The sequence below is a fragment of the Sprattus sprattus genome (genome assembly GCF_963457725.1).
Source record: "Sprattus sprattus genome assembly, chromosome: 15".
Taxonomy (NCBI): domain Eukaryota; kingdom Metazoa; phylum Chordata; class Actinopteri; order Clupeiformes; family Clupeidae; genus Sprattus; species Sprattus sprattus.
In genome coordinates, this window is record NC_137913.1 from 17097113 (window position 1) to 17114612 (window position 17500).

At 48.6% G+C, this 17500-nt stretch overlaps 1 protein-coding gene across 8 annotated transcripts in view; it reads left to right on the forward strand.

The window, feature by feature from the left end:
- The window catches only part of ncor2 (nuclear receptor corepressor 2), a 93087-nt gene that overhangs the window by 57666 nt on the left and 17921 nt on the right, over positions 1-17500 (forward strand). For 7 of the 8 annotated variants that reach the window (XM_080852980.1, XM_080852985.1, XM_080852984.1 and 4 more), the window contains 15 exons: positions 222-400; positions 1443-1497; positions 1591-1689; positions 2749-2876; positions 4661-4818; positions 5571-5633; positions 10335-10477; positions 10813-10945; positions 11413-11896; positions 12969-13080; positions 13959-14253; positions 15687-15734; positions 16119-16292; positions 16913-17022; positions 17292-17391. In XM_080852980.1, coding sequence (XP_080709106.1) covers positions 222-400; positions 1443-1497; positions 1591-1689; positions 2749-2876; positions 4661-4818; positions 5571-5633; positions 10335-10477; positions 10813-10945; positions 11413-11896; positions 12969-13080; positions 13959-14253; positions 15687-15734; positions 16119-16292; positions 16913-17022; positions 17292-17391 — 2281 coding nt within the window. The remainder of the gene's footprint in view (positions 1-221; positions 401-1442; positions 1498-1590; positions 1690-2748; positions 2877-4660; positions 4819-5570; positions 5634-10334; positions 10478-10812; positions 10946-11412; positions 11897-12968; positions 13081-13958; positions 14254-15686; positions 15735-16118; positions 16293-16912; positions 17023-17291; positions 17392-17500) is intronic. The other variant, XM_080852982.1, reaches the window with a different exon arrangement.

The following is a 17500-nucleotide window of genomic DNA, read 5'->3' on the forward strand; positions in this document are numbered from 1 at the left end:
GACCTGTCACACACTTAGACAGGCACACTCACACATATGCCATAGACACCACTAAAGCAGCTCTGTGTCTGCACATAGCTGCCAGCGATGCCTTTTGGCCTCACTGATGGATGCCTTCTGTTCCCTCTCTTTGTTGGTCTCTCTTTCTCTCTTTGTCTCTGTGTCTCTCTCCCTCTCTCTCTCTCTCTCTCGTCCCCCCTCTCTCTCTCTCTTTTGGTCAGAACTCTGAGAAGCAGATGCGACAGCTAGCGGTCATTCCTCCCATGCTGTTTGATGCTGAGCAGCAGCGCATCAAGTTCATCAACATGAACGGCCTAATGGACGACCCCATGAAAGTCTACAAAGACCGGCAGGTCATGAACATGTGGAGCGAGCAGGAGAAGGACTCTTTCCGTGAGAAGTGAGTGTGTTTGTGTTTGTGTTTAGCACGTGTGTGTGTGTGGATGTGTGTGCGCGCGGGATTTGTATGTGGTTGTTAGAAGGTTTTTAGATGTAAGCAAAGAGACAGCTTATGTGTGTATATATCTTCATCCTGATCAGCACAATTAAACAACAGTGTGGTTGCATGGCGTGTGTGCGTGCGATCGTGTGTACGTTTGCACCTGCTTGATCAGCCCGAAGCATCAAGGGTTGCGTGACATGCACTGAGGGTCACGCTGCGGCCAGTGCCTCACACTGATCAAGTGGGTGGCATGATAAACCCACACTTGCCACAGTTGACAGAGGGAGAACAGAAAGAGGAAGTGAGGAGGCCCAGAGATGAGGCCCTAGCGCACGCAAGCACACTCACACACACACACACACAAACACACACACTCACACACACTCACTCACACACACACACTCACTCACTCACACACACACTCACTCACACTCACTCACACACACACACTCACACACACACACTCACTCACACTCACTCACACACACACACACTCACGCACACTCACTCACTTACTCACACACACTCACACACCCTCACTCACTCACACTCACTCACACTCACACACACTCACAAACACACCAACCAGAGGAAACTCTAGCAAAAGGAGTGTGTTTATTATCCACCTGTCTGAGTATGCATACATTGGGCAACAGGTGTGTCCGGTTTACTGTGAAGATGTCAGTGGTACTGGATTCAATTCCGGCTTCAAGGCTTTTCATTGTTTTATTTGGAAAACGTGTTGAAGTAATACATTTCAGTGATTCTTTCACTCTTTGAAAAGTAGTGTGAGGGGTTTTGTTTGCATGAGGTTGCTGAGGCTCTGACGATTTCCCCTGTGTCTGTGTGTCCATTTGTGATTTATTTCCGTGTATGTTAGAAATGTTTGTGTGGATATAGAAATGAATTGAGCTAAATGTGATCAGTTGACACTGTGCCATAAGATGTTTTTTTAGGAATGAGTATATGATGGTGCTGATTGGGTGTGTGTTTCTTTCAGGTTCATTCAGCACCCAAAGAACTTTGGTCTGATCGCCTCTTTCCTGGAGAGAAAGGTAGCCGAACCTATGCCTATTTTTGTAGCACTACCCTGTGTGTGACATGTCATGCAGTACTCATCATTGCTGCTGGTACGTGTGTGATTTCAGACGGTGGCAGAGTGTGTGCTCTTCTACTACCTGACCAAGAAGAACGAGAACTACAAAAACATTGTCCGCAGGAACTACCGCCGCCGAGGCCGAAGTCAGGTGTGTCTTTGTGTGTGTGTGTCTTTGTGTGTGTGTGTCTTTGTGTGTGTGTGTCTTTGTGTGTGTGTGTGTGTGTGAGTGTGTGTGTGTGTGTATAATATGAGTGTGTGTGTGTGTAATATGAGTGTGTGTGAGTGTGAGCAGTCTTAAGCCCCATGAATCCTGACACAAGATTGCCCCAGGAACTGACCCATAAGTGTTGCTGGTGAGGCACTGTGAGCTACGGGAGAGCTCGGGAGCTTTGTGTTCTCAGTCAATGGGAGAGCTTGTGGAAGAGCATCTCTTATCTACTCTGAGTTGAGTTTGTGGCTTTGAGTTTTTCACCTGTGCATTTTCAAGAAACTCAGCTTTAGTAACAGAGCCTTTGTTAGGCAATGAGGGAAGTCATTTAGCTGTTTCAGTTCCCAATGTTCCTGTTAATCACCTAGACAGTGGCAGCCCGCCATAGTCTTAATTTGTTCCGCCACAGTGGCATAACGAACCAAAAATATCTTTACACTTCTCATATTAACATAAACAACGTTGCATTTCGGCCCATTACTTCGGCAAAGTTTCATGCACTTTTAGTCAGCCCCCTCCCTTTCCCCCACTGTACGTGTGCATTCTGATTGTATTCAAGATGTGTCTGTTGCATAGTAAATTACAGAGGCACCAACCTAGACCATTTTTATTTGCCATGAAGTGTTCTTCAGTACCGTGCTGTCTCTCAAAGCCCAGGAAAATTAGATGTATATTATAATACTGCATTTTAAATCTATATGAAAGGTCAATATGGACGAAATGATGGATCGTGTACATCTGTAATCGTCGCATCACCCTCCTCATACGTTTTACAGTTTGGTTTGCTCAAAATAGGTCTATTTCTGGATAAAATGTAATTATTAAACGATTCTATATGTTATTCTGTGTATTCTCTTCAGTATTTTATATTTTCTAAAAACAACAATTGAGCAAAGGTTATCACTTCTGGTCAATTTCTTTGAGGGCTGAAATCTATGCTCTAGTTTTTGCTGATGGCTAGATATTAACACTTATCTGCAATGTTTGTGTGTTTTACAGCACACTCAGCAACAGCAGCAGCAGGTAAACCGTAACAACCAGGAAGAGAAAGAGGAGAAGGAAAAAGAGAAGGACGCAGAGCGGGAAGAAGAAAAGAACGAGGCCGAAGACAAGGAGGACGGCATGAAGTGAGTGCAGCTTGTTCTCTAGTCCCCACCCCCTCCTTGGGTCCTGTTCTCACGTTGCTCTGGAAAGTTGTCCTCAGTTCCAGAACTTCCTCAGTGGTTTGCTATGTTGTGTTGGCCCTTCACACACACACACGCACACGCACACGCACACGCACACGCACACGCACACAGGCGCACACGCACTTTGTCCCTCCTGCTTTCTATCTCAGAACCATCTGGCTCTAGGTGTTTCTGTCTGCTAGGATCATCACATAGGAAACTACATTTCAGCTTTCAGGAAAAACATTTTTTTTTAGCTCTCTCTCTCTCTCTCTCTCTCTCTCTCTCTCACTCTCTCTTTCTTTCCATCCGTCTGTCCTTTTCCACAATAATAATCATTTTCTTATCCTGTCTCGTGTGGAGTATGTAGCTTGCTTTCTTTCACTCCCCCACTCTCTCTCAAGCACCCCTCACCCTTTTATTGAAACTTCTTGCACTTCTGGGTCAGGATGTCCATGACTCACAACAACAACAACAACAACACAAAGGCAGAGCCTGGCTGGAGGTGGAGTGGAAGAGCATAGGTTGTATCACTCCATTCCTCCCTGCTAAAAGAACCACAGTACTGTTAGTGGAATGGGGGCTGGAGTACTAAAAAAAAAGAGGAGAAGGTTGTATCCATAAACCCAACGCTAGATTGTACCCAAAAACTAAAAACTGACACTTGTACGCAGAAACATATGCAAGTATGTGGCTATACACACACTAGAGGTCGACCAATTATCTGGTTGTTAGATATTCAGGGCCGATATTTGCAATATTTAGTTTGGGGGGGGAGTGATCATTTGGATGTAAAAATGTGTTTGAACCCTGTTAATGTCTAATTTTGTTGTTGTCAGGTATGGTGGATTTTACGATTACAGTGAAGTTAGCTTGGTGTTAGACAGTGCTTGACGTTCACGACATAGCTGGATCTAGAGTGGTTATTTTAATTTTAAATTAAATGAACTACTGACACATGATGTTATTTTGTCTTGCATTCAATTGTGAGCCGTTCGTCTGGCACCGAGATGGCACTTCGAAGTAAAAGCCTGTTCCTAGATTCATAAAGCCAAAATAAGATGATCATATAGAAATTTCCCCACGCCACGTTTTAGTCTGCCCTGTCTTGCCAAATGTGGTTGATATTATAGCCTGTGTTGTTGGAAGAATTGTAGACCTGAAATATCATTTAGATCAGGAATATCAGTTATATTACAAATATCGGATATTGTGTATATAGTTAGATAATCATTATCGTATCCACCTAGAACACACAAACAAACGCGCACACACATACACACATGCGCACGCACGCACGCACGCACGCACACACTCACACACACGTACACACACACACAAACACAAACACAGGTATGTACCCCCTGGATAAACATGATCATTAGATCCTCCCCCTCCAGTCCTGCGCCAGTCTTTGTCCCCCTGTGTGGATGGCCCAGCTGGTGTTTCTATATTTAGCATCCCCACAGTGTAAGATGAATGGGAGTTGGGGAAGATAAATGAGGATGCTCCATCTCTGTTCTCACTTCCTGTCATCCAGCTATTGTGCTGATGCTGGAAATTCCACCAGGCAGAAGCTTGACCAGAGGGGGGATGTGTGAGAGGAACTGCCTTTGTGTTTCTGTGAGTTTAATGTTGTCTGTTGTTGTCTGTGTCTGTGTCTGTGTCTGTGTGTGTGTGTGTGTGTGTGTGTGTGTGTGTCTGTGTGTGTGTGTGTGTGTGTGTGTGTGTGTGTGTGTGTTCAGGGACGACACCTCTGGAGAGGATGGGGAGGATAAGGAGCCCCCGGCAGTAAAGGGCCGACGAACAGCCAACAGCCGCGGCCATCGCAAGGGCCGCATCACTCGCTCCATGGCCAACGAGCAGGAGGAGACCAGCACTCCTCCACTCAGCAGCGACCTAGGTACACACACACACACACACACACACACACACACACACACACACACACACACACACACACACACACACACACACACACACACACACACACACACACACAATATCACTCCTAGATACAGTAAACCTTTCAGTCAGTCAACTCACTGGTCACTGGATACACACAGTAGTTGAGTGCAGTTTAGCTGAGCCTCCACATGGGGGCGTGCTGGTCCTTCCCTCCCCCTCTAGCTTACAGTCCTGATGCCTGAGGGAAGGGGAATCCCTGCCTCAGATAAGCCATGCATCTCAGGGACTGCTAGCTTGCTGCCCCACTGAATTCAGCACCCTGGAGGAAGCTTTGCAGCTCAGACACAGCAAGCATGCTATGCCAAATACATGCAGTTAGCAAGCATTGGAGCTGAGATGCTATCACCAAACTAGTGCATGAAGACCGTGCAGGTAAGCCATTCTGCTTAGTGCTAGCATTATATCGGCATAGACATTGTAAGTGAGACATGCTACTTTGGCCCCACTGCTAACCTCTACTGCCTTGCCATCCATTGAAGTGAGTGACTGTTTGAGGTTTCTGCTACTGCTTATAACACTTCAGAGGGTATGGTGGGGGCAGGGCCATCATGTGTACCACACTCAGCCTCAGCATTAACGTAAAGACTGGACACACACACACACACACACACACACACACACACACACAAACAAACTCTGAAAATGGCCACACGCTGTCTCAATAATTTAAGTTGCTTTGTGTTGCAGCCAATCTGGAGATGAATGAAAGCTCACGCTGGACTGAAGAGGAAATGGACACCGCCAAAAAAGGTGTGTGTTTGTTGCTGTCAATTAGTTTGTGTGCGCTGCGGTTTATGTTTGTATATCATTGTGTCCCAGTCATGTATTTTTATCAAGAGACGACACTTCAATGCCCTGTGTGTGTGTGTGTGTGTGTGTGTGTGTGTGTGAGAGTGTCTGATGGAGAGAGGGAAAGAGCCCAGTCTGCTGATTCTGGGCATTTTCTTAAGCACATTCTTAGATTGCACATGTGTGCAGGTAGCGTCGCCGGTTGATGACATCACAGGTTTGGCATGTAAATGGTGAAAGAGCTGCGTTGTGAGGTCTAATCTCACCCAGGGATTTCCCCTCTTCCCCCCACCGTAACCACACCGCCCTCCCGCCCTATCCCCTAGCAACACGGCAAATATTTGCCCGTGTGTCAAAGGACGTGCTGTACCCTTGCCCTCTTTTCTCATACACTCGTCTAGATAACACAGGTATCCAGCCGTGTGTGTGAGGCTCTCTTGAAGTGTGGTTAATGGTGATCCTAGTGTGTGTGTGTGTGTGTGTGTGTGTGTGTGTGTGTGTGTGTGTGTGTGTGTGTGTGTGTGTGTGTGTGTGTGTGGTGTGTGTGTATGCGCTCTCGCTGTAGATAGTGCCTGAACTGTCTGTCTTTGGCTCTGTGTGGTAATCCTGGTTTAATGTGCTCAGCTCCATTCTCCTGAGGGCTGGATTAGAGTGTGTGTGTGTGTGTGTGTGTGTGTGTGTGTGTGTGTGTGTGTGTGTGTGTGTGTGTGTGTGTGTGTGTGTGTGTGTGTGTGTGTGTGTGTGTGTGTGTGTGTGTGTGTGTGTGTGTGTGTGTGTGTGTGTGTGTGTGTGTGTGTGTGTGTGTGTGTGTGTGTGTGTGTGTGTAAGTGATTGAGGATGGATTAGTGAGCCGCTCCATCCCTGGAGATTAGTCTTGCTGCCCGCCAATAAGGGCACTTGGTGCCACACTTATGCCCCACATACACACAGACGCACCCGGGCATACACAGACGCACTCTTACATAACTATTTCACATCCTGGAGAGTGAAGGGTTGCTAGGGATCCCCATCCTCTGTTTTCAAAAAAGGAAACGTTCCCCTTTCATCTTCATCTGGTTCTCTCCCCCCCTCTCCCTTCCCCCCCCCTCTCTCTCTCTCCCTCCATCCCTCATCTCTTTCCTTTCATGTGATCTCCCTCCCTTCCAAAAAGCACTTTTTCAATCCAACAGTATGCCAGTCTGGCAGTAAACTGTGAGGAAATCTGAAATAAGCCACACTGTTGTAAACAGTGACTCACGCTCTCTGTGTGTGTGTGTGTGTGTGTGTGTGTGTGTGTGTGTGTGTGTGTGTGTGTGTGTGTGTGTGTGTGTGTGTGTGTGTGTGTGTGTGTGTGTGTGTGTGTGTGTGTGTGTGTGTGTGTGTGTGTGTGTGTGTGTGTGTGTGTGTGTGTGTGTGTGTGTGTGTGTGTGTGTGTGAGTGTGTGTGTGAAGTTGACATTTTCTGTGTGTGTGTGTCTCTCTCTCTCTCTCGTGCGTGCATGTGCGCACATGTGTTGTGTTTCCCACAGCCATTTTGAAATGGAGGGCGAGATTTCGGATTAGCGTGGAGTGGTTCTCCACTCTCTCTCTCCCTCTTTCTCTCTCTCTCATTCCCTCTCTCTCTCTGTGGTTATGGTGGAGGGAGGAGTGGATAGACAAAGTGGCAGATATCCAAATTGGCAAAGACTTTTTTTCTCTCTCTCTTTTCTCTCTCACTCTTTCTTCTTTTCTCACCCTTTCTCGCCCGCTCCTTGTTTTCCTTTGCTCCCATTTGTTCAAGCTCTTTGGCAGAGTCTACATCTCTCTCTCTTTTTCTCTCCTTGTTTTGGACTGGAGAAGGGTCACTTTGAAGATGAAAATCAGGTCAGTCAGGAAAAATGTGAGACCCTTTCGGCTTTCCCTCAGAATCGACATCATCTCTCCCTCCCGTTTTCTCTCTCTCTCTCTCTCTCTCTCTCTCTCTCTCTCTCTCTCTCTCTCTCTCTCTCTTCCCACCTCCCTTTCTTTTGGGTTGTCCAGAGACGTGTGTGTGTGTGTGTGTGTGTGTGTGCAAAAGAGAGAGGAAGAGAAAGAGAGTGCAGCTCTGCCTACTGGCTCAGTGAGTAAGTGGGAGCGAGTGAAGAAGGGAAAGCGATAGAGCAGAGATGAAATGAGGCGAGAGAACCGAGTGAGTGAGTGAGTGAGAGAGAGAGAGAGAGAATGAGCAAGCAAGCAAGCAGAGAGGATGTAGCGCCGCCTCTCAGCCCCACTCTGCTTTGAAAGTCCTCTCAGGCGGCCACTGGCTATGAGCAGAGAAACAGAAGCAGTGCGGCCTTGAGAGAGAGAAAGAGAGAAAGAGAAAGAGAGAGCGAGAGAGAGGGAGGGAAAAGGAAGAATGGGGGGCAGACTGAGTAGAGGGGAGAGAAGGACAGGAGAGGAGAGCATGCGTTGGCTAGAGCGAGCCTGAGGAACGTCAGATCAAGTCTCAGCCTGAAAGGAAGTGGTAGTGGGGGGAAGGAGCACAAGGTTTTTTTTCTTTTTCTTTTCGTGTGTGTGTTCCTTTTTTACTCATTTTTTCTCTCCTCCCTCTTTTCTGTGGAGCGGCAGCTTCAAGTGTTACTCTTGTGTAACCGGTGCGTTTCCGTGACGATGGGTGGTGCTGGGTAGACTGACTGATAGTAGTAGGGGGAGACTGAGAGGAAAAGGAAGAGAGAGAGAGAGCAGCGGAGGACAGAAGTGTGGAGCCCTCGGGGAGTGGCAGGATAGGACTCTGCTCCAAGCACCAAACCCATTGGACCAGAAGGAGGAGGGTGAGTGGGGCTAGTGGGTGGGGGCAGCCCAGTGTGGAGCCACTGGATAGGTGGACAGCTGGGACGGTGGCGTGCGATTGGAGGAGGGCTCGGCAGGCTCTTCCTGGTTGTCTGAGGCCAGGGTAATGGAGTTGCCTGGACTCTGACGCCGCTGGATCTGAGGAAACCTAGTCTGCTGAACTTGTGGACTAGCCGAGCCTGCCAGCCGGTACGGCCTCTGAACTATTCTGGGTAGGAGGGTGAAACGGCGCTTCCGAGGTGTTTGTGAGTGTGTTGGTCTTTGTGGTTTTACAAACAAAGCGTTTCTAAGAAGGGTGAGAGTGTGTGTGTGTGGTGGTCTGTGGAGCCATTTCTTAGAAGGGCTAACGTGTGTGTGCGAGCACATGATGGTATCCGCTTCCTCTCCCTGTCTGAAAGTCTGTCGATGTTGTTTGTTCTGTGGTGGGATGTGTTGTTGAGTTCACTTAAATGTGCGAGTGCTTCTGCAGTGTGTGTGCGTGTGTTATCGTGCTGAGATCTAGGCCTGTGTGCTTGCAGTCCGGTGGGCTGCTAAACTTTAACTAAAGTCAGCCCGTCATGTGTGTCACGCTACAAGAAAGAGGCCAGCGCGCCCCCCTCCCTCCCTCTTATCTTATCTCTCTCTCTCTCTCATCTGTCGTTCCTCTCTTCTCTTATCTCTCTCTCTGTTTCATCCCCTCTTCTCTTTGGCTCATTTTGTCTTTTTTCCTTCTCTTTCACTTTCCTCTCTTTTCTGTCTCCTTTCATTTGCTCTCGCTTGCCTTCTCTCTCTCTCTCTCTCTCTCTCTCTTTCTCTCACCCTTCCTTTTTACACAATGAATATTTAACAGAAGACACCCCTGCTAGCTTAAATGCTTTGAGGGCTATTCTGGTACACTGCCCCAGAGAAAGTGAGTGAGAGGGGTGGGGGAGGTGAGGGGATGGGCAGAGAGAGAGAGAGATAGAGTCGTACAGACAGGAAGGGAGAGATGGTGTGAACAACCAACATGGGAGAAGTCTGAGGCATGCACGTTTTGCGTGTCACTAAGTTTGTCTGTATAGAGGTCTTGACGTAAGCCCTTTCTCTCCTGTTAAGAAAGAGATGCAATCTTTTATCTTATCAGAGACAGAGGGAAGTTATATGCGACTGTGAAGCTAGCTGAGCCAAATAGTGGGTGCCTGTAAAGTTGTAATCTGGCTCCATAGTCCTTCTGTTATATGCCACAGACTGATTTCTTGCATTAACTTGCAGTATTAAATAGGTGAGATAATAAAGATTGTCACTAGGTGAATAGGTGTCATAAAGGTAGGTTCCAGCCAGTTGTAAAGGTGAGAGTGTGTCTGTAAGCGCCAACATATGCTGCATTCAAGTACAAGGGACACAAAATTGATTGATTGATTGATTGATTGATTGATTGTTTGTTCATGTTTTCTGTGTATAACTGCCCGCAAATGAACAAATAGTCATTAAGTATATATACAGTCTTCCAGGACGTATGTTTGGACAGATAGGTGTTTGTGTGCGTGTGTGCGTGCATGCAAGTGCTTTGCTGAGGTCTACGTGCTGGCCGCCTGACCTTATCACACACTAGCTTGGCACACAGGGCCTGGGACTTCCCTGTGTGGCATGCAGCGTAATGTCAAACCCCTCAGCCATCCTTCTGCTTTTTCTCTCTCTCTTATACACAAACACACACACACACAAACCACACACCCCACATACACACACACGACCGCACGAATAAGCACACCTACATAGACACAAACGAATTCAGGGGCACAGAACGCAGATCCTTGTATGAATGGTGTTCAGGTTTGGTTGATACTCTATGAGCTCTTGTCATGCGATTCATTTTCACGGATATCTCTTCCTCTTGTCTCTCTGTTCTGTTCATCAGGTCTGCTGCAGTATGGACGGAACTGGTCGGCCATTGCTAAAATGGTGGGCTCCAAAACGGTGTCGCAATGTAAGAACTTCTACTTCAACTACAAGAAGAGGCAGAAACTGGACGAGATTCTGCAGCAGCATAAAATGAAATCGGTTAGTCCTTTGTGTGTGTATGTGTGTGTGTTGGTGGTTATATGTGCATGACTGCATGTTTCCACATTGCTCATATTTGGATGCCTGTGTTTCTAAAAGTAAGCCTACATGCTAGTGATGATGTTATTGTGTCTGGAGGACTCACAGCGTGGGTGTAATGATGGGTTTTCGTTCCTCTTTGAAATGAGCAATGAGTGTATGTGTGTGGTTTTGTTTGGGTGTACCTCTAATAACTGACACAGTTTGCGTGGGTGTGTTGCTGACTGATTATATGTGTGTGTGTGTGTTCAGCACTGTATATCTGCTCAGCATTGAGTGTGTGTCTGCGTGTGTAGGAGCGTGAGCGCAAGGCCCGGCGTAATAAAGGCAAAGCCCAAAATGAGGAGGCCAGCGCTCCCTCGGCAGCCGAGGATGAGGAGGGCTCAGGGGCCAGCGGCAATGAGGAGGAGGCCGCCGAAGACGGAGAAGGTAAACAAACACACACACACACACACACTATAATCACATCCACAGACACAGTAGAAAAAATTGTGACAGACAAAAATGTTTACAGTTCATCATGATCTTTTTTTAAGAATTGGTTTAACATTCACTGGGCCAGAGAACAGTTGGATCAGGGTTTATCTTTCCATTTTTTTCTTTTTTTCTTTTCCAAACCAGACTTGAGTGTTATTGATGGCTGTGTTTTCTGAACATTTTTCAGATTCCATTTTTCAGTCTTGAACTCTTTATAGGTCTAAGTGAACTTGGAGTGCTCATGGAGTTGAGACCCAAAGTTGACTCTTTGAAACCCTTCACTCTCTCATTGTCCTCCCTCACTCTCTCATTGTCCTCCCTCACTCTCTCATTGTCCTCCCTCACTTTCTCATTGTCCTCCCTCACTCTCTCATTGTCCTCCCTCACTCTCTAATTGTCCTCCCTCTCCCGTCCCTCAGGTGGAGCGAACAACAGTTCAGACACGGAGTCTCTCCCGTCACCGCGCTCCTCGGAGGACAGCAAGCAGCCGAAAGAGGAAGCCGCCTCCTCCTCCGCCTCCTCCACCTCCTCGTCCTCGCGTGCCAAGGCGATGGGCAAGGAGGACAAGGATGCCATGGACGTGGGCGCCAGCGGTGAGGAAGGGAAGTCTTCGCTGGTCTCCCGCGGCGAGGGCGATGTGAAGCAGGAAGTAAAGATGGAGGGAGAGGGCGCTGGCCTGATCGGTGGCGGCGGAGGCGGTCCGTCGGCGACGGCGGCAATGGGCAGCGCGTCCGGCAGCGACAGTAAGCCCCCGCAGCTTGAGCCGCAGCCGCCGGAGCTCAAGGGCCACGGCAAGGCCAAGCGTGAGCCCAAGGGCAGCGGTTGTCACGGCGACAGCGACTCCAGCGCCACCTGCAGCGCGGACGAGGTGGAGGAGACGGAGAACAGCGACAAGAACCCCAGGTGAGGGAGGAGGAGTTTGTACTTCACCGTTTTGTCTTGGGAGAGACAGTAAAGGGCGAGAGAAGCCAGTCAAAGGAATGGAGGGTGATGGGGGGGGGGGGGGGGAAGAGAGGAAGGAAGGGAGAGGGAGAGGGAGTCTTTAATGTAGGAGAATTGTACTGAACTGTGTGGCTGCTCTGAAATCAGGTCAGATGTGTGAGAGATGCAGTGTGTCGTGTGTGTGTGTGTGTGTGTGTGTGTGTGTGTGTGTGTGTGTGTGTGTGTGTGTGTGTGTGTGTGTGTGCGCGCGCCTGTACATTTGTGTGTGTGTGTGTGCGCGCCTGTACATTTATGTGTGTCTGTATGTTGGTGTTGGGTTAAGAGTGAGTGCTTATAGTGAATGAAAGAAATTTGTTTCTATGGGTGTGTGCGTTGGTCACAGTTGTTGTAACATACTATTAGGATGGCATGCGTGGTTAATGCAGTTTAGGCTATTGGAGGGAATTGTGTGTGTGTTTGCCTGTGTGTGTGTGTGTGTGTGTGTGTGTGTGTGTGTGTGTGTGTTTGCCTGTGTGTGTGTGTGCGCGTGTGTTTGCCCGTGTGTATGCGAGCGTGCCTGACAGCACCCTCTGATTTTCCATGACAGCAGACACTGTCGGCCTTGGCAGAGTTGAGGGAAACATTACCTTCTATGCAGTCCAACTCAAACAAAGACAAGAGAGTGTGTGTGTGTGTGTGTGTGTGTGTGTGTGTATGTGAGACGGCAAGAGATATCTTATGACTGTGTGAGGTGTATGTGATTGTATGCAGTGTGTCTGACTGACTGTGTGTGTGTGTGTGCGTGTTCACACAGGGGTGTGTTTGTGTGAAAGGGTTAAGGACCAGCTCAGTTGTGTTTGTGTGTCATATTGGGCTGTTCTGGTCTGTTTATAGCTTGCTGAAATGAGATTGGCCCTGGCCATATTAAGAAAGAACTAAAACCTCCTCTAAGATTTTTGCTTTTGTCTCTACTCTTTGTCTCCCTCCCTCCTACTGTCTCTCTCTCTCTCTCTCTCTTTTTTTCTTTCTTTCTTTCTCTCTCTCTTTCTCTCAGAATAACTTCTCCCAGGCCTAGTCTGCTGAGTTATGGCGTGATCTCCTCCACACTACAGAAGCCCATGGACCTCAAGACGCTGAAACAGCGAGCAGCTGCCATTCCCACCATGGTAAGTGATGCTGCTGTGGTAATCCGTGGTACTGCGTGTAGGGTGATTGACCACCACTCACCCCCAGCCATACACGTCAGCCTAGATCGCCGCTGCGCACAGCATAGGCGGGGAAAACTCATTTAATGTTGCATGAAGACAAAGCCATGCCAAGGCGAGAGCATTCGGTCAAAGTAAAGAAATCCGCCATCCATTCAGGCCTTGACATTCATGCTCCAAGAAGTCTTTCTCGCGCGCTCTCAAACGAAAATGAAAATAAAGAGAAGGGCCACAGAACCTGCTGCGGAGGACAGAAAGATACTCAGCTCATGTCATGGGGGAGAGAGAAAGGGATAGGGGACAAATGGAGAGGGAGGCCAGCAGGGACAGGTGGCTTTGGATCAGTGGAACACAGAGATAAGGGGGATGACGCACTTATATACACACACACACACACACACACACTCACACTCACACTCACACTCTCTCACACACACACACATCGAGTGCTGCTACTGCGTCACCACAGTGATAAGATATCGATCAGATATCACAGAGAAAGGGTAGCAAGAAAAGCAACCCAGGTGTAAAAGTGGCGACCTCTCTCTCGCTCTCGCTCTCTCTCTCGCTCTCTCTCGCTCTCTCTCGCTCTCTCAGTGTGTGTGTGTGTGTGTGTGTGTGTGAGAGAGAGAGACACACAAACAGAGGGTGATACAAGTCTACTGTATTGACAGCTTAACACTGAGTTGGTATGGAAGCACTGATACTGGCAGTGCTGTACTGTGTACTATGTATGCACCCTCATGTTTTTTATTTTCTCCCTCTTCCCACCTGTGGTCATTCTCTCTCCCGCTCTCTCTCTCTCCCTCTCTCTCTCCCTCTCCCTTTCTCTCTCTCAGATGTCCGATCTGTCCATGCCTGGTATGGGCCGTGGGGGTTTGATGCCCAACAAGGCGTCGGTGCCTCCTCATGCCCTCGCCCTCTACCAGCAGCAGATCACCATGGCACACGAGTCCTCCCAGGAGGCCAACCAGCACGCCGCAGCCGTTGCTGCGGCAACAGCAGCAGCCTCCGCTGCCGCCGCAGCCGGACAGCAAATGAAACAGTCCCACTACCAGCAAGTGGGCGGAGACCGCAGTGGCAGTCCCCGCCTCCGAGGCCGTAGCCCCACCATGTCTGAGCGGGAGAAGGATGGTGCGTTGTCCTTCCTTTTCAGCTATTTTCAGCTGACATGCTGTGTGTGTCTGTGTCTGTGTCTGTGTCTGTGTCTGTGTGTGTGTGTGTGTGCATACATACACTTGAGTGCTGTATGGTCTATGATTGTGTTAAGATCTTCCCTCTCTCCGTATCTTGTCCTTCAGGGCTGTCTTCCTCATCATCAGCCCTGCCTCTGTTCTGTTTTTTGGTCCTCTCTCTGTCCTGCTGTGTTCTTCACCCACCTGTAGTTCCATTCGTCCTCTTCTTCTTTCTGTGTCCTTGTCGCTTACACTCTCCCACTCACACCTATCATTCTTCAGATTATAGGACAAAGCTTCTGAGAGGTTCTCAGTGCAAGCACTAGCCTTCAAGGCTCCCTGTGTGTGTGTGTGTGTGTGTCTGTCTGTGGTGTGTGTGTGTGTGTCTGTGGTGTGTGTGTGTGTGTGTGTGTCAGTCTTTCATACCTATATACACAGTTGGGTTTTGTGTGGGTGTATTCACAGAGTGAGGTGGGTGAATAGTCATTGTGTGGTCAGCAGAAGGTGTGTGTGTGTGTGTGTGTGTCTGTGGTGTGTGTGCGTGAGCACGCACGCACGCACGCACGCACGGGCAGAGGGTGATTGGTGGTTTTGTTGCACGTCAAGAAAAACTATGGGCATGCGTGGGTGGAAGCGTGTCTGTCTATGTGTAAAGACGGCACTCTCAACCCTGTGTGGAAAGTCATAGACAGTTACACATGATGGAGCTCAGTCCCCGATCGTCGTGCTTCTATCTGTCAGTCAACATGGAGAGAGGTAGGGGGCCTGGAGGATAATACCAGAATGAAAGACAAGAAGGACAGAGGGTGAGGGAGAGAGATATATATAGAGAGAGAGTGAGACAGAGAGTGGGAGAGAGAGATATATAGAGAGAGAGTGAGAGTGTGAGTGAGAGTGTGAGTGAGAGTGTGAGTGAGTGAGTGAGAGAGTGAGTGAGAGAGTGAGTGAGAGAGTGAGTGAGAGAGTGAGTGAGAGAGTGAGTGAGAGAGTGAGAGAGAGAGTGAGAGAGAGAGGGAGAGAGGGAGAGTGAGTGAGTGAGTGAGTGAGTGAGTGAGTGAGTGAGTGAGTGAGTGAGTGAGTGAGTGAGTGAGTGAGTGAGTGAGTGAGTGAGTGAGTGAGTGAGTGAGTGAGTGAGTGAGTGAGTGAGTGAGTGAGTGAGTGAGTGAGTGATACAGAAAGAAGGTTTAAAGAGGATGGAGAACCTAGCAGACGTGGAAGCAGAGCAGTGGAAGAGCCTTGAGTGAAGCTCTATTGATAAGTTAAATACGCTGTGTGTGTGTGGGAGGAATCAAAAGAGATGACATGGCCATCTGAATAGCTGTGTGTGTGAACGTGCAAATTTGTGTGTGTGTCATGGCCATGTTATCAGCTGCAGTGTGTCTCTCCCCGCAGAATTGGAGGGGAACGAGAGATGGCTGCAGATTCTACTTCATGGATTACGTAGGTTCACACACACTCACATGTGTTTAGACTCAAACACATTCCAATTGTGGGGCTACAAGTGTGTGTGTGTGTGGACCAGCTACATTTGGGCGTACAGTTCTGAACTATGTGCCAGACATGCTTGTTTGTGTGGATGTGGGTGGGCGGATTTGCTTGTGACAGATTAAATGTTTGTGTTTGTGCGGTTTACATGCATTCCAGTGCCTCCTGATGCAACCCTGCGTGTGTGTGCGTGTGTGTGCGTGTGTGTGCGTGCGTGTGTGTGCTCAAGGGCAGTCACCAAAAACTGCTACATTGCCGCACTGATCCCGCTAAAATGTGGTTCTTGAATTTTCAGCAGATCCTTAATCTGTCCGTCTGTCTGTCTGTCTGTGTGTGTAGATAAGTCGCGTGCCTTCTCTCCCCATGCGGAGGGGAAGCGTGCACCAGGCCCCGAAGAGCTTAGGGGGGCGGCAGCTATGGGTCGCCCAATGCTCTCGCCCTACCAACTGTCCCCCCGAGACGTGGCCAAACTCAGCCACGAACAGCAGCAGCAGCTCCTGCACTACAACTCCTGTGAGTCCCGATCCTCCTCTCCTCTCCTCTCCTCTCCGATCTGACCATCACTCTCTCCTTTTCACTGCTCATCCTATCCTCTCCGTCCATCACGATACTCCTCTCCCTTTCCCCTGTACTTCTCCTCTTCACCCCTCGTCTATCACTCTCATCACGTCTATCACTCTCATCACTTCTATCACTCCCATCACTTCTACCACTCTTCCATCCCCTCACTCTACCTTGCTCTCCGCCCCTCCTTGGACACTCTCGTCAACTTTCTATTCCTCTTCATTCATTTTCCTCTTCTCCTTTCATTTTTCCCTGCTCCTCTCCTCCTCACATAGAATTTCATCCTATATCAGCCTCTTCTAGTCATGAAGGACCTTCTGGCCATCTATAGCCCGTCCCTTTATGTGTCTCTGTTTGTTTGGATGGGTAAAATCTTCAGCCTGTCCCATGTTTCAGTTTGTTCATCTGTCTCCATATCCAATTTTTTTTTCCATCAGAGTTCGTCGTCACAATGTGTTCCACTCACTTTCCAGCTTATCAATCTTAACAATAAATCAGTTGGGTAACCTTTGATCATCCTCCTTCTTTCTTTCTCTCTCCCTCTGTATCCCTCTCTTCCATCTCTCTAGCGCTGGCAGGTCTACAGGACAGTGGGCGGATGGCTGCGGTCCGGCCTCTACACATTCCAGACCCCCCTCCTCTCATCTCCTCCAACAAGTCAGGTGGCTCCATCACTCAGGTGTGTACCCACACTTACAGCCTAACACACTACCCCCACCTTTAAGACACACCTTCTTAAAGGTGTGCCCACACTTAGTCTAACACCCCCCCCCCCCCCCCCACCTACTTCTATTTCTCTGGTGAGTATGTAAGTGGGTTAAGTCTGGTACTACACTGCTGGTGGAATATGTGCGAAAGAAAAAAAAAAAGACAAACAGTAATCCTATATATGTCTATAATAGGGGTAATGATGAGGCATAAAGGTTGGATGTGGTGTGTGTTTTTCAGGGGACCCCAGTGCAGATGCACAGCCCGGCCCATGGCTCCGACCATGGGAAGATGACACCCACGTCCATGGGCCTGTCCTGGATGGAGCAGAGGAAACTAGGTGCGTTGGGCTTTGATAGTTCCTTCATTTGGACTGGATTGGTTGGACTTCCTCCTAATCATGAGCTACCTCCTTACCTTTTTTTTTTTTGCTTTGACTGTAACTCTCC